Raw genomic sequence first — 12,636 nt, 5'->3', positions numbered from 1 at the left:
GGCGTAATGAGGTTGGCCAATTCCTTCAGCGTGATTTGAAGCTTCTACTTTCCTTTTATTTCAAAAGCATTAACGTTTTCTGGCAGACCAGTGAACAGGGCCCCACGTGCATTTCCTTCCGTGTTTTCCACGATAACCGTGGGCGCCGTCTCTGCACGGCCATCCAGGACTCAGGACTCTGGAGTCAAGACCAACGTGGCTGAACGAGGGTGTGGTAGGCCCCCTCCACTCAGGGGTCTTGACCTGTGTCCGGACCCGGGCTGGCCATGGGGGGCCCGGGGCCGGCCGCCTCACCGAGGTCTTGCAGCAGCTGCTGCAGCTGCTGCAGACTGGGCTGCACGTTCTCCTCTAGCCACTCCTCCACAGCGTCAGGGTAGAAGACGCGATGCAGGGCGGCCTCCAGCTCCCCAGCAAGGGCGCTCCACCTGCCCAGGAGACTGAGGGCCCAGACAGCAGTGAGCCTGCCCGAGGACGACCCTGGGCACAGCTCACGGCCTCCACAACCCCCATGTCGGTCTGGTCCGTATCTCAGTTTACCCATCCATAAAATGGGGCAGTTGGCATTGCTGGGAATCAATGAGTGACTGTCACATTTAACACCTGAACCCGAAACGTACTGTACGACTGGCTGGCAGGGCTTTTCTTGGTGCCCACACCTGTCAAACACCTGTCAGTGGTGAACAGCTAGGGGGACAGTGTGTTGGCCTCAGCACAGAGCTGTGAGCCAGGAGAGCCCAGGGAGGCTGGCTGGCAGGGACCCTGTGTCCGCTGTGCTGGGTAGGGCTCAGCATGGGTCATTCTGGTGCCACCGTCTCAGGCTAGGAATGGCCTGGCCTCTCTAAGGTTTAAGGGCACGGCCAATTCAGGGAAGTTGAGTCGCCTGGGAGGGTTCATGGCTGTGACACCCAGAGAGCTTGTCAGAGCCAGTCGTCACAGAAAGCTGCCACCACGCAGCAGAGTATGGCAGCCCCGGGGGAGGGTGCCGCGGGGGTGGGGGGCTACCTGAGGGCCTGGGGCTGGATGTGCTGGATCATGACTGGGTGGACAAGCTTCCGCCTGCGATGGTAGGAGCTGAACCAGCCGGTCACGTACCTGGGGGCAAGTCCACGCACACAGGTGGGCCCCACGCAGGGGCAGGGGTAAGGCAGCCTCAGCACGGTACTTCACAGTCTGCCAGAAACTCTGAAAAGCTGTCTCCCCCCTAGGAAGTCGGTGCAGGACGGGCCGCCCTCGCCCTGGCTGGTGGGGGGTGCGGGGCGGGGACTCGCTCCCCTGCCCACCCACCTGTCCCTGTGGAGCATCTCGTCCACGGAGCTGCGTAGGTGGAGGCCAACTTGTGTGACGAGGGCCAGGATGTCGCTGCCAGGGAAGGAGGCAGCCCCCTCACTGCACAGAGAACCAAGGTGCTGAGATGAGGTGAGGGGGGTGGGGGGAAGGACGGGGGTGGGGATTACCTGGTGAAACCGGTGATTTCTAGGCTCGGAATTCCAAGGAAGTTCTCCACTCTTGCTTTAACATCTTCGGCAAAGCCTCCTGAAACCAACCAGACAGAAGCAGTGAGGAGGGAGGGAGCCTGCACGGGCCACGCTGTCCTGACCTCCAGGCCCTCAGGCCTGGGCGGTGAGCCAAGTGGCCCAGGAGGGCCGCTGGCCAGGCCAGCCGGGAATGGGCCATCCCAAGGAAACCCCGCTGCTTCTCATGAAACATGAAAATGTATGTGTTATACTGAAAATTCAAGCAGTGAGGGCGCGTCCCAGCAGCAGCCCGCCTCGGCCCTTGCGGCAGCCCTTATGGACTGGGCTCATGTGGCACCTTGCAGCTGTTGCCCACATGATGGGAGGCTCCAGAGCAGCGAGGCCAGTGGTGCCAACGCGCATAGATGCCCCTGAGAACTGGGCAGGTGGGTGCAGGGCGGTGAGGGTGCACGGCCCCCAGGAGGCATGAGGCAGCCTCCCCGCAGACGGCGGGAACCAGCCAGCCAGTCGCGGGCCTTTGTGTGAGCAGCCCAGCCACGCACGGAACAGAGTGGGGAGCCGAGGACCGCCCTTTGGCGTCTCTGGGCACAGCACAGGCCTCTTCAGACGGCGTATTGGTCAGGCCTGTGGGCCTCAGTGTCCGGACAGCTCTCTGCGCCAACACCGTTCCTCAGCAGTGTCACAGCCTAAATGCACACGAGTGACTGCTGCCCTGGTCACCGCTCTGGGACCATCCATGGCCCCCGCGGTGAATAGGAAGTGGCAGTGCTGGCATCCAGGATGTTGCTGCAACAAAAGCAGCTCTGTCTGCACCCCATCCATGATGAATCTTTGGGGATTCACCGTGTCTGGGGCCACGTCCCCTGAACTTCCTGGCCTGTCCTCAGTTTAGGCTTGAAGACCCGAGCCAGCAGCAGGCAGATGGGTGTCTGGGTCAGGCTGTGGGCATGTGCTCCCCCTACCACAAACCGCAGTCCAGCCTGAGGACGCCCAGCCTTTGCGCCTCCTGTCCCCCCGTCCTGGGAAGAGCAGGGCACCATACCCTGTAGGAGCGACTGCAGACAGACGGCCAGGGACGGGATCCCCACGGGCAGCAGCTCACAAAGCACGGAGAAGTGGTCGTACCTACGTCCACGAGAGAGGGGCACTCAGTTCCCCTGCACAACAGCAAATCTGGTACACTGCTCCCTGTACCACAGGACAGGCACCTAGAAGCTTCTGTAGAGCTGGCTGCTGCCTCTGGAAAGGCCCCTCAGCTTCCATGTCTGCAGACGCCACCCACAGGGCCCTGCCTGAAATCCTCAATGAGTTCTTTGACTCAGCTTTGTGAGGTAAGAGGGTTGGGGCTTGCCTCACAGGCCCTACCTCCAGCTGCCACCCCCACCCTCCCTCGGGGCTTGGGGTGCTCCCCTGCCCTTGGTCCTGGGGCCACCTGACCTCCTCCCCATCACAGAGTGGGACCTACGGCCAGGACTTGGCCAGGACCAGCTAGACTTTTAAGTTGGTGTGAATTCCTGACGAGCCCATATCTGGCCCTGTCCTCACTCTACATAAGCCACGTGTGTGTGGCCTCTAGAAAGCTGTAGGCTCTGGACAGGCATGCACAACAGACAAGGCATGGGGCCAGGAGGGCAGCAGAGGGCATTGACACCCCGTGCAGAGCTTGACGGGCAGGGGTGAGGGGCCTAACTCCGAATGGCTCTTCTGTGCAGCTGCTCCTTGTGGCGCAGGCCTCACCTCTGCCAGCCGGTCAGGACAATGCCCTGCAGCGTGTCTGCTGGCCCGTGGGCTGCCACTTGCAGCCACTGCATGTGGTTCCTGAGATGGTGCTCGATGGGCGTCAGGGCCTGGCTCACCCCCGTAGCCCCTTTGAAGGCACTGGCAGCCCAGAGCTGCCGAAAACCGCACTTCCGATACTTTTCCATGAGGAGAACTGAGGGACAAAGTGAGAAGTGTGACCAGCTGGGTCCCGAGGAGGCTGTGGCCACCAAGCCCCCCTGAAACATGAATGCATAACGCCAGGAGGTCCTGACAGAAACCAGAGGAGCCACGCCCACCAGGCTTAGCTCGGGGTGGGCTTAAATCTCAGTGAGAGCAGACGCCGCTCATGGGGACCCCAGGCCACCTGTTCACTAGGACAGGCCGCAGGACAGGTGCCGAGGGCTGCTCCCCCAGGGCTGGCCGGGGCTCCTTAGGGGAGGGGCCTGTGGAAGCAGAGGCAATTCAGATTCCGATGAGCCAAGCGACCGGTGCCCCTGCCTCCCCCCAGCTGGGCAGTCAGGGCTAGAGGGTCCCCCCAACAACACGGTACTGACCCTTGCCATGGACATCCAGGTCGGCCGTGTAGTCCCAGAGCATGGGCTCCACCAGCTGCGGCACCCCTGACGCTGCGGGCAGAGAGGACGTGAGTGCTGAGACCATCCACAAACAGCTCTCAGCCCACACTTCTTGCATAAAAATGCAACACAAGCCACCTTTTCCAGGACACGTGATTTTAGGTAGAGTCAACACTATGCTGTTTGGGGGCAATGCCCCAGCCACAAAGACAGCCAGCCATGAAATGACCAGAGCCCTGGAGTCCCACGAAGGATGAGCCCAGAGCTTCCCTTGAAGGCAGAATGCTGTGTGTAAGCAGCCTTGGCGTGCTCAGCCCAGGTACAGCAGGGACACACTGCTGATTTAATTCTAACTAATCCTAACCAAAACCCAAATGGCCACATGTGGGTGGTGGCTGTCACGAGGACACCTGAGCCTTGCAGAAGTGTGGGCATGACTGGGCACCGGAACGCCACATGTGGCCCTGAGTGGTGGACCTCCGACATCCCAACTCATCCCAAAGCCTCAGGCAGGGCGAGTGCGGGGCTGGGAGGCCGTTGCTTCCCTCAGCGAACCTCAGCCACGGCCCCTACAGGGCCGGCCTCCAGCTGAGCGGGGCCGAGGCTGCTGGAAGCACTGGACATGATCAAGGCCCATGAGGACCCTTCCCCCGCACGTCACCCTTCCTGATGGCCCGGGTTTGGGCCTCGTGGCCGCTGTCGTTCACTTCGGTACTCGGGCAACACTCGACTGCGCCTTTTAGGGCAACGGCGCCTTCACAGAGAAACTTTAAGTGGTTTTCATGGCACTGGACCCAAAGTTTCTGGGGCGACTTACAGCAGCTTGACGACAGTTTCTGCTTGGGGGTGGGGTGTGCTCGGAGGCCGCGCCGCTCCCTTCCCCACGGCACCCGGAAGCCCTCCCCGTGGGGCTGACCTGAGAGCTGGTCCTCGGGGATGTGCCGCAGCATGTCATCCCACACCAGGGGCTTCGTGGCGGGGTGCCGGGCCAGCACGTGGCTGGCCACCGCCTTCACGTGGGACAGGCACAGTCTGGCTTTGGTGTTCTGCTCCTGCTGCAGCCACTGCCGCGAGGCCTCGCCCTCTCCAAGGTAATACACCTGGAAGGAAGGACGACTCGGGAGGGGTTTGCCTTCGGATGGCCGGTCCTCAGCCGTAGACACACTCGGGAGTGGCCAGGGGTTCATGCCGTGGCCTGAGAGCACCACAGGGCCGGCTGCATGTGAGGAGGTGGCAGTGGAGGGTGACCCTGCCTTCTTCACTGATGCCTAACCTTCCACTCGAGATTTCCTTTCACAGCGTCCAGAGGCGGAAATAGCTCAGATGTCCTCCAGCAGGAACACGCGGTCTATACACAGGCTGGAGTGTTACTCAGCCACAAAAACGCGCGCAGCACGTTCTCAGTGAGAGAAGCCAGACACAAAAGGCCATATGCTGTAGAATTACATTTATGGAATGTGAAGTAGAGGCAAATCCACAAACATGAAGGAAACAAGGGGTTTGCAGGGGCTGGGGGCGGGGATGGCAGTGGCTGCTTGAGGGGTGTGGGGTTTCCTTTTAGGGGATAAAAGGTCCTGAATTAGATGGTGGTTGCAGCAAAACATGCTAAATGTACTAAGTCACCGAATCGTACACTTTAAAATGGTTACAATGGTAAGTTTTATGTTATGTGTATTTTACTACCCCCAAAAGATTTACTTTGAAGAAAAAAATCAGCTCCTGGGGCTAAAACATCTGCAAACCACCATCCTCGCTCAGGTCCAGCCACGCTCGGTGGCCTGCTCAGCATCCTCCTGCCCGGGCTCTGCCTGTGCTTCTCGAGGAGTAAAGCAGAAGGCGAGGTGTAGGGGCACGGCCCCCCGGCACCCCAGGGACCACCTTTCACTGCTAGTGCTCCACGGCCCCAAAGAAACACTTCCTTTCTCACACCACCCAAAACTGTTTCTTTAGGTGGAGAAAGTAACTGGCACAAACCAGCACGCGCCGCCAGCCCTGACAGCATGATCTGGCTCCCTGCTGCTGGGTGTGAGCGCACAGCCATCTCGGGCCCAGCCCCTCCCTCTCCTGACCACTGGGGCCTGGGGGCTGTGCCTGCTGGACTCGCAGGTCCGCCTGGGCAAGGTCACGGTCAGTGGCACCAGTGCCCTCACTGGGGACCACCTCCTTGGCCAGCCCTCCCTTGTCCTTTGCACGTGGGCTATTTTTCTGTTTAAAAGAAGCCATGAGATGGGAGATGACCCTGAAGTGAAGACAAGGAGACTGGGGCAGAAGAGGCGATAAAGGCTCCCACCTCGTCACACCCGACATGGAGCCACCGGGCACCGGGATGCAGCTCCATGACCTGGTCTATCATGGCTCCGACCAGCGCCAGGGACTCCGCCTCGTGGGGGTTCAGGGTGTTGGGGAAAAACGCCACTTCTCGGAGGTGAGCGAGAGCCTCGTGCTTCAGCACAAACTGCAGAGAGATGACATGAGGGAACTCAGTGACACGGGAGAGAAGCTCGTGCCAAGCTCCCTGCAGCAGGGGACCACTGCGAAGGAAACCTGCGTTCCTGGCTCCGGCCTCTGAGTCGTGACCAGCCGAGTCTTGGTTTAAACTCCGACACCTACTCAAAGTGACCACAGAGGCGTGTGTGGCAGTGTGAGAGGTGCCCCTGGGTCGTGTTGACAAGAAGCAGAGCCCAGGAGGCCCAGCGGCTTCATCACAGCCCTTCTTTATCCTTTCAATTCTAACTGGGCCTGGTGAGACAACAGATTAGGTCAGGTCCATTCAGATTCAGATTTGAAGGCTGGGCGGGCTGCTTGCTATAGTGGCATGAAGAGGACGGCAAATCCTCTGAACAAAACAGAACCAGTACCGTTTGTCAAAAACAACTTCTTCGAGGCTTTGGAAGTCGCCCAAAGGTGGACAGCAAATTGGGAAACATGGGTTCAGGAAAGACTGCTGTAATTGAGTAAGAACAGATTCCGCAGCTTCGTGCCTAGGCTGCTTCCCTCCCCACTCAGGGCTGGCTGTGGTACCCCCTCGGGGCACTGTCAGTAAAAGCAGCAAACGCACCCAAACTCTGTGGTCCCCGTTGGGGGGCGCCACCAGCAGCCAGAGATGTAAGTGACTCTGGAAACGCGGGGTCTCCCACAGGGCAGCTGACTGGGGACTACACACCTGAGAGGGCAGGGTGGGAAGTAGCCTCAGCTGAACTTGGAATGCCCTCTCCTAACCCCCAAGGCACAGGGTGGAACCTTACAGGCTTAAGTACAACAGCTGTGTTAAGTACAAACCCTGTGAAGTCAGAGGGGTGATCCCTAGGAAGCCAGGCTAAAAATAAGAATAAAAAACTAGCAGAGGCATCAGTGGACACACACAGCAGGAAAGAGAGACCCTGTAGATTAAACCCAGGCAACTTACAACCACCTGCAGGGGAAAAAGTCAGATCTGTTATAATCTGAAATATCCAGTTTTCAACCAAACAATTATGAAACATGCAAAATAAAATGGAACGTGAAACCCAGACTCGGGAAAAATGAAAACACAATTGCTAGAAACTGATGCCAAGTGGGCCCTGATGTTGGATTTATCCGACAGTAATTTCAAATAAACTGTTATGAATGTTCCCAGAGTTAAAAGAAACTATTTACAATAATGGAAATGAGAAATCCATTTAATGGGCTCAGCACCAGATTTGAAATGTCAAAAAAGTCAGTGATTTGGACAATAGGTCAACAGAAATTACTCAATTTGAATAATAGAGAGAAGACGTGAAGTGGACAGAAATCAGGGACCCATAGGACAACATCAAGCATAACAACGTATATGCGAAGGGGGTTCCTGAAGGAGAGAAGAGGGTGGAAAAAACACTTGAAGAAATAGCCCAAAACTTCACAAAAGTGATCAAAAAGAATTGCCAGCTCCAAGAAGCTCAACAAATCCATAGCAGGACAAATGCAAAGAAACCCACATCTACCATAACACATTGTAACCAAACTACTAAAAGGCAAACACAAACAGGAAATCTTGAAAGCATCAGGGGGGAAAAGAAAAAACTTAGGGGAATAAAACAATTAATGGCTGACATACCATGTTCATGGACTGTAAATGTCAACATAGTAAAGAGGCAATATCCCCCAAATTGATTTATAATTTTAACAGAATTTCAGTCAAAATCCCAGCAAGGTTTCTTGTAGATATACAGACAAACTGATTCTAAAATAAATATAGAGAGGCAAAGGAACTAAAATAGCCCAAACAATTCTGAAACAAAAGAATAAAGTTGGAGAAATCTACCACGTGATTTTAAAGCTATAATAATCAAGATAATGTGGTACTGACAAAGGGATAATGCCTCGATCAATGGAACAGAATAGAGTCTAGAAATAGACCCTCGCAAATATGGTCAAGTGATTTTTGACAAAGATGAAAAGGCAGTTCCAAACTCCAAAATTTCAAAGAAAAGATAGTCTTTTCAACAAACGGTTTAGCAAAGTGGTTATATACTATACGCAAAACATATAAACCTCAACCTAAACCTCACACCTTACACAAAATTAAAATGGTTAAGTCTAAACGAAAAATGTGCCAGTCTAAAACTTTAGAAGAAAAGAAGTATCTTCAGGACCTGGTGACAGGCAAAGAGTCCTTAGAAATGACACCAAAACCAAAACCATGATTCATCAAAGAAAAACTGATAAACAGAATTCATCAAAATGAAAGACTTTTGCCCTTTGAATACACTAAGAGAATGAAAAGACAAATTGCAGACTCAGAGAGAATATTTGCAAATCATATATCTAACAGAAGACTTGATTCCAGAATATACAAAAAACTTTAAAAACTCAACAGTTCAAAAAATGAAGTGGGAAAAACACTTGAACAGTTATTTCAGCAAAAGGGTACCGTACTGACAAATGAACCCACGGAAATGTCTTCCTCCAGAGGCAGCAACTCTGCTGACACCTGTATTTTGGACTTCTGACCTCCACAACTATGAGAACAAATTTCTGCAGTTTGAAGCCACCCGGTTTTGTGGTCCTTCGCTACGTGTGCCCAGGAAGCACACCCACTCTAAGAGCAGAATAAGGCCACGTAAGTGAGGGGGGAGTGTAGGGTGATGGGGCTGTACTTTGAGACAATCAGACTGGCTGCAGTGGAGGAAAGGAGGGGCACAGTGACCCCAGAAGACCCATTAGGATGGCTAACAGTCGGCCAGGTGGTGTTCAGACAGGAGGGTGACAGTGGGATGGAGGCAGTGCTGAGTCAGGACACGGAGCAGCAAAGGCAGCAGCAAGTCCTGCCAAGGGGCTGAAAATGCACAGGCATGGGGGGCTAGTGGGACTGGTCAGCCCCTCCCTGAGTCTGGAAGGGGCCGTTGGAGACGAGCATCTGGGAGTCACGAGGACAGGAAGGGGAAGCAGGAGCGGAAATGGCAGTGTCCAGAGAAAGGGCATCAAGTGAAAGGGGGGGGCTCCGGAGGGGCTGTGGGGATCGCCAAGTCAGTGGCAGTTTCAGGACGGCGCACAGCTCATGGGTGCCAAGGTGCAGACAGAGTGGGGGACCAGGAAGCATGGGCTTCCAGAGGAGGGAGTTGTCAGTGATGCCAAAAGCCTGTGAGAGGAAAGTAAGAGACAACAAAACCTGCTGCTGGATTTAGTGACTCGGAGGACACCAGAGGCCTCGGGAGAGATGCTGTGCAGGGGAACGTGGTCCCCTGCGGTGGAAAGTGATGAGAACCCAGAGAGTACAGCAGGGAGAGCCAACCAGGAAAACTGGGGGGCCGGTTATGGGACAGAACCCCAGAAGACACGCTCCAGAACGCGGGCACGTGCCTGAAGTGAAGACAGCTTTGGCACCACATGTGAATGAAGACGTGGGGAAGGGCTGTCAGCAAATGCAACAGGTGGATTCATTAGAGGAGAAACGGAACCTGAGGGCTATCAACTCAGTGTTGTGCTTAGTTTGCTTCCCACTGTTTGCTACAGTCGTGAAAAATACTGCTGCAGATCACACAGCAGCATGGGGAAATATTTCCGCTGTTAAGTGAGGAAAGGACACAGAAAACAGAGCATGTTCTCTTTCCTTGACGCTGCACAGCAATGCTTTGATGGATACAAGTTAAAAAGCCAACAGCCAGGCCTCCCAGACTCCGGGGGCGTCTCGCGTCCCCCAGGCTCACCCTCCATTCCCGGACAGAGGGGGCTCTGACCGCAGCTCTGCACTCCAGCTGTTCGCAGGGCAGGGGCTCTTAGGAGCAAGCTGCTTCCTGCCTGTGGCCCCCCAGGAACCCCACACCTGGGCACCAGATGATTCCCGTTCCTCCCACTCACCTCCATGTGTCCGAATGTCTGTACCAAGGGAACAACCTCTAGCTCGTGCAACGTGGCCAGATGCAGGATCTCTTTGATTTCAGAGGGGCTGCAGAGACAAAGACCATCCAGAGGGGGTCACACCAGCTCCTGGTCACAATAGATCTCATTCATACCAGCTCCGGTTCACACCCCAGCTCCCGTTCACACCTCAGACCCCTTTCATACCTCCTAACCGCTTCTTGTCAGGCTCCTGGGAGACTCTCCTGGATAAACACTAACTCTGGAAAACTCAACAGATATTCTAAAGGTTTCAGAGACCCTCCTGCTCTACAATTTGGGCAAATAATGCTGTTCTGACCTCAAATAACGGTTTGCTTTTTACCAGCTATTCTTACCCAAACACTACAGCAGGCTGAAGTCATTTTACCAGAAACTGGGCCCACCATCCAACTTCACTGACGCCCAGCCTCTCCCTTTAATATTCACTTCCCACAAAGAGCCTGCTGTGACCACGGCCGAGCCGTCCTGCCCCTGCATGGCCCTGGCACGGGGCTCTCTCCACACTCCACGTCTACCCACAACCAGGTCGCCGCTCCCCTTTGTGGGGCCTATAGGCCATGCTTGTTATCTCTTAAACATTTCCAAACTCTTCAGTGAATATGTTTTCTTTTTATAATTAAACATGCATTTAAAGACAGAAGAGGACTGTCCCACCCTTGTCCAGTTCCCCTGGCCCACTGGCATGCCCAGGCTGCCATGGCCCCCCACGCCCCACCTTCTCTCACAGGGCAGCATGGGTACCTGTATGCGTGCTGGGCCCTCAGCAGCCTCAGGTGGCCCTCGTAGGGAAACATGTCTTCATATTCAATGAGGAGGCCGTTTGCACCCAGGGCATGGAATAGAGGAAAAACCTGGGGGGAAAAAAGAGGTGACAGGAAGGAGTGACTACTTGAACGGAAGTCACACATATGCAGCATGTGGACTCTTTTTAGCTATGGACATGGATTGTAGTTGGTATTCGTATTCTCCCTGTACACTTTTAACCTGGAATGTATACTCTGTGTTATACCAAGTCAAACTGTCTAACGTAGTGACATGTTCATTTGACAGGGGGTGGGGGAACCGCATACTGTGAAGCAGGGCTGACTCTAAAGTGACTGGTGGCTTAGCTGGGTCAGGGGGGACAGCCCACTCCAGTCACAGAGCAGCGCCTCTTCCGGCGGAGATGCAGCACACAGGAGCTTTCTAGAGCACCAGGAACTGGGAGACCAACACGGTTCTGGAGGTTTTGGCGGGAAGTGCCCAGAATGAGGGTTGGTGGTGAGTGCCCAGGATGAGCCGTAGAGGGAGATGAAAGGGAATGGAGACAGGGCAGGTCCCAGCTCCCTCACAGGGCTCCCCCACTGCTCCATCTTTATTTCAAAGGACGTGAATTCCTGTTCTCAAGGATGTTTAGGACCAAGTCATGTCCACTGTACACAAAGCTGAGACTTTTCCCCAGTCTGCCGTCACAGCCAAGGTGACAAAGCGCACACTGTGTGCATTAAAGGAAGGGCTTCCTGCAGACGCTTCAAACAGCAATGCGTGTCCAGGTGAGGGCCCTGGCAGGTTTCATGACTTGTGACATTATTGTCAAAGTTTTCTTTCCCCAAGAAGCTGGGACATTCTGATGCGTGCTAGATGGAAGGGGGACACAGCCGCTTGGGAGTGAAAAACCAGCTGTGCCTACTTCATAAAAGGAGTAATCAGTAACTGACTGTACGTCGGTGACAGTCATCACTGACTACGCTGCAACACGCATGACCTCATCGCATGCCAGTGACGTCCACAAAGCTCCTACTGCCAAACTGGGTCCCATGCACGACAGGAGGCGCCAGGGTTTGAAGGGAACATTTGGGGGGACACAGTTCAGTCCACAGCGAAGAGGTTGTGGGTTTCTTCCTTCCCCCTTTTCCTTTCCTATCCTGGTTGCCGTCTGCGCTGTGAGGGGAGCTGGGGAAACTTAATCTGTGCTACGGCCGCCGTCGTGAAGCGCACACGGCCACAGAACGGCGCTCACACGTGAACGGCCCCACTCCGGGCAGCCCGCACCTCCGCGAGGTAGGAGACCCTCGGCGGGGCTCCTTTCAGGTCCAGGTGCACAAGGCGCATCTTGAACGGCGAGGGGCCTGACATCTCTCTCTTTCCGGTGAAGTCACACGACGACAGTCTCTCGGGCGCTTCTTCCTAGCGGACAGAGGGAGAGCCGTGGGCGGGCGGAGGCGCCTTTCGCCCTCGCGCATCCCCAGGAGAGCGCCAGGACCCCAGGGAAGGGCTGGGACACCCGAGGGGAGGCCGCGGAGACCCGGGAGCAGGACGCCGGAACCCAAAGAAGCGCCGGGAGACCCCCGGCCCCAAGAGAAGGGTCTGGAGACCCGGGAGGCCCTGGGCCCGGCGGGCGCGGGGCGGCTGTGCGTCCAGGCCCGCGCTCGGCTCCGCCGCGCTCGGCGCTCGGCCAGCGATTGCTCGGGCCTGGCGGTCAGCCC

At 55.7% G+C, this 12,636-nt stretch overlaps 1 protein-coding gene across 4 annotated transcripts; it reads right to left on the bottom strand.

Annotated features, from left to right (window-relative positions):
- Positions 1 to 26: 26 nt before the first annotated feature.
- HEXD (hexosaminidase D) lies at positions 27 to 12,331 on the bottom strand. Of its 4 annotated transcripts, none has more exons than XM_081030048.1 (12): positions 12,203 to 12,331; positions 10,913 to 11,022; positions 10,130 to 10,217; positions 6,102 to 6,266; positions 4,728 to 4,911; positions 3,791 to 3,862; positions 3,213 to 3,408; positions 2,518 to 2,600; positions 1,455 to 1,533; positions 1,285 to 1,386; positions 1,003 to 1,092; positions 27 to 437 (listed from the first exon to the last, which is right to left on the bottom strand). In XM_081030048.1, the coding sequence occupies exons 1-12, from the start codon at positions 12,284 to 12,286 to the stop codon at positions 230 to 232; spliced, it is 1,461 nt and encodes a 486-aa protein (XP_080886174.1). In that variant the 5' UTR covers positions 12,287 to 12,331; the 3' UTR covers positions 27 to 229. The 4 variants fall into 4 exon arrangements, with proteins under 4 accessions (XP_080886174.1, XP_080886175.1, XP_080886176.1 ...); XM_081030049.1 differs by having other exon boundaries at positions 31 to 437; positions 1,285 to 1,359; XM_081030051.1 differs by having other exon boundaries at positions 88 to 461.
- Between the last annotated feature and the right edge of the window lie 305 nt (positions 12,332 to 12,636).

The sequence above is a fragment of the Rhinolophus hipposideros genome (assembly GCF_964194185.1).
Source record: "Rhinolophus hipposideros genome assembly, chromosome: 20".
Classification (NCBI taxonomy): Eukaryota; Metazoa; Chordata; class Mammalia; order Chiroptera; family Rhinolophidae; genus Rhinolophus; species Rhinolophus hipposideros.
The sequence above is the reverse complement of the archived record's forward strand: the minus strand, read 5'-3'. Positions and strand labels throughout refer to the sequence as shown.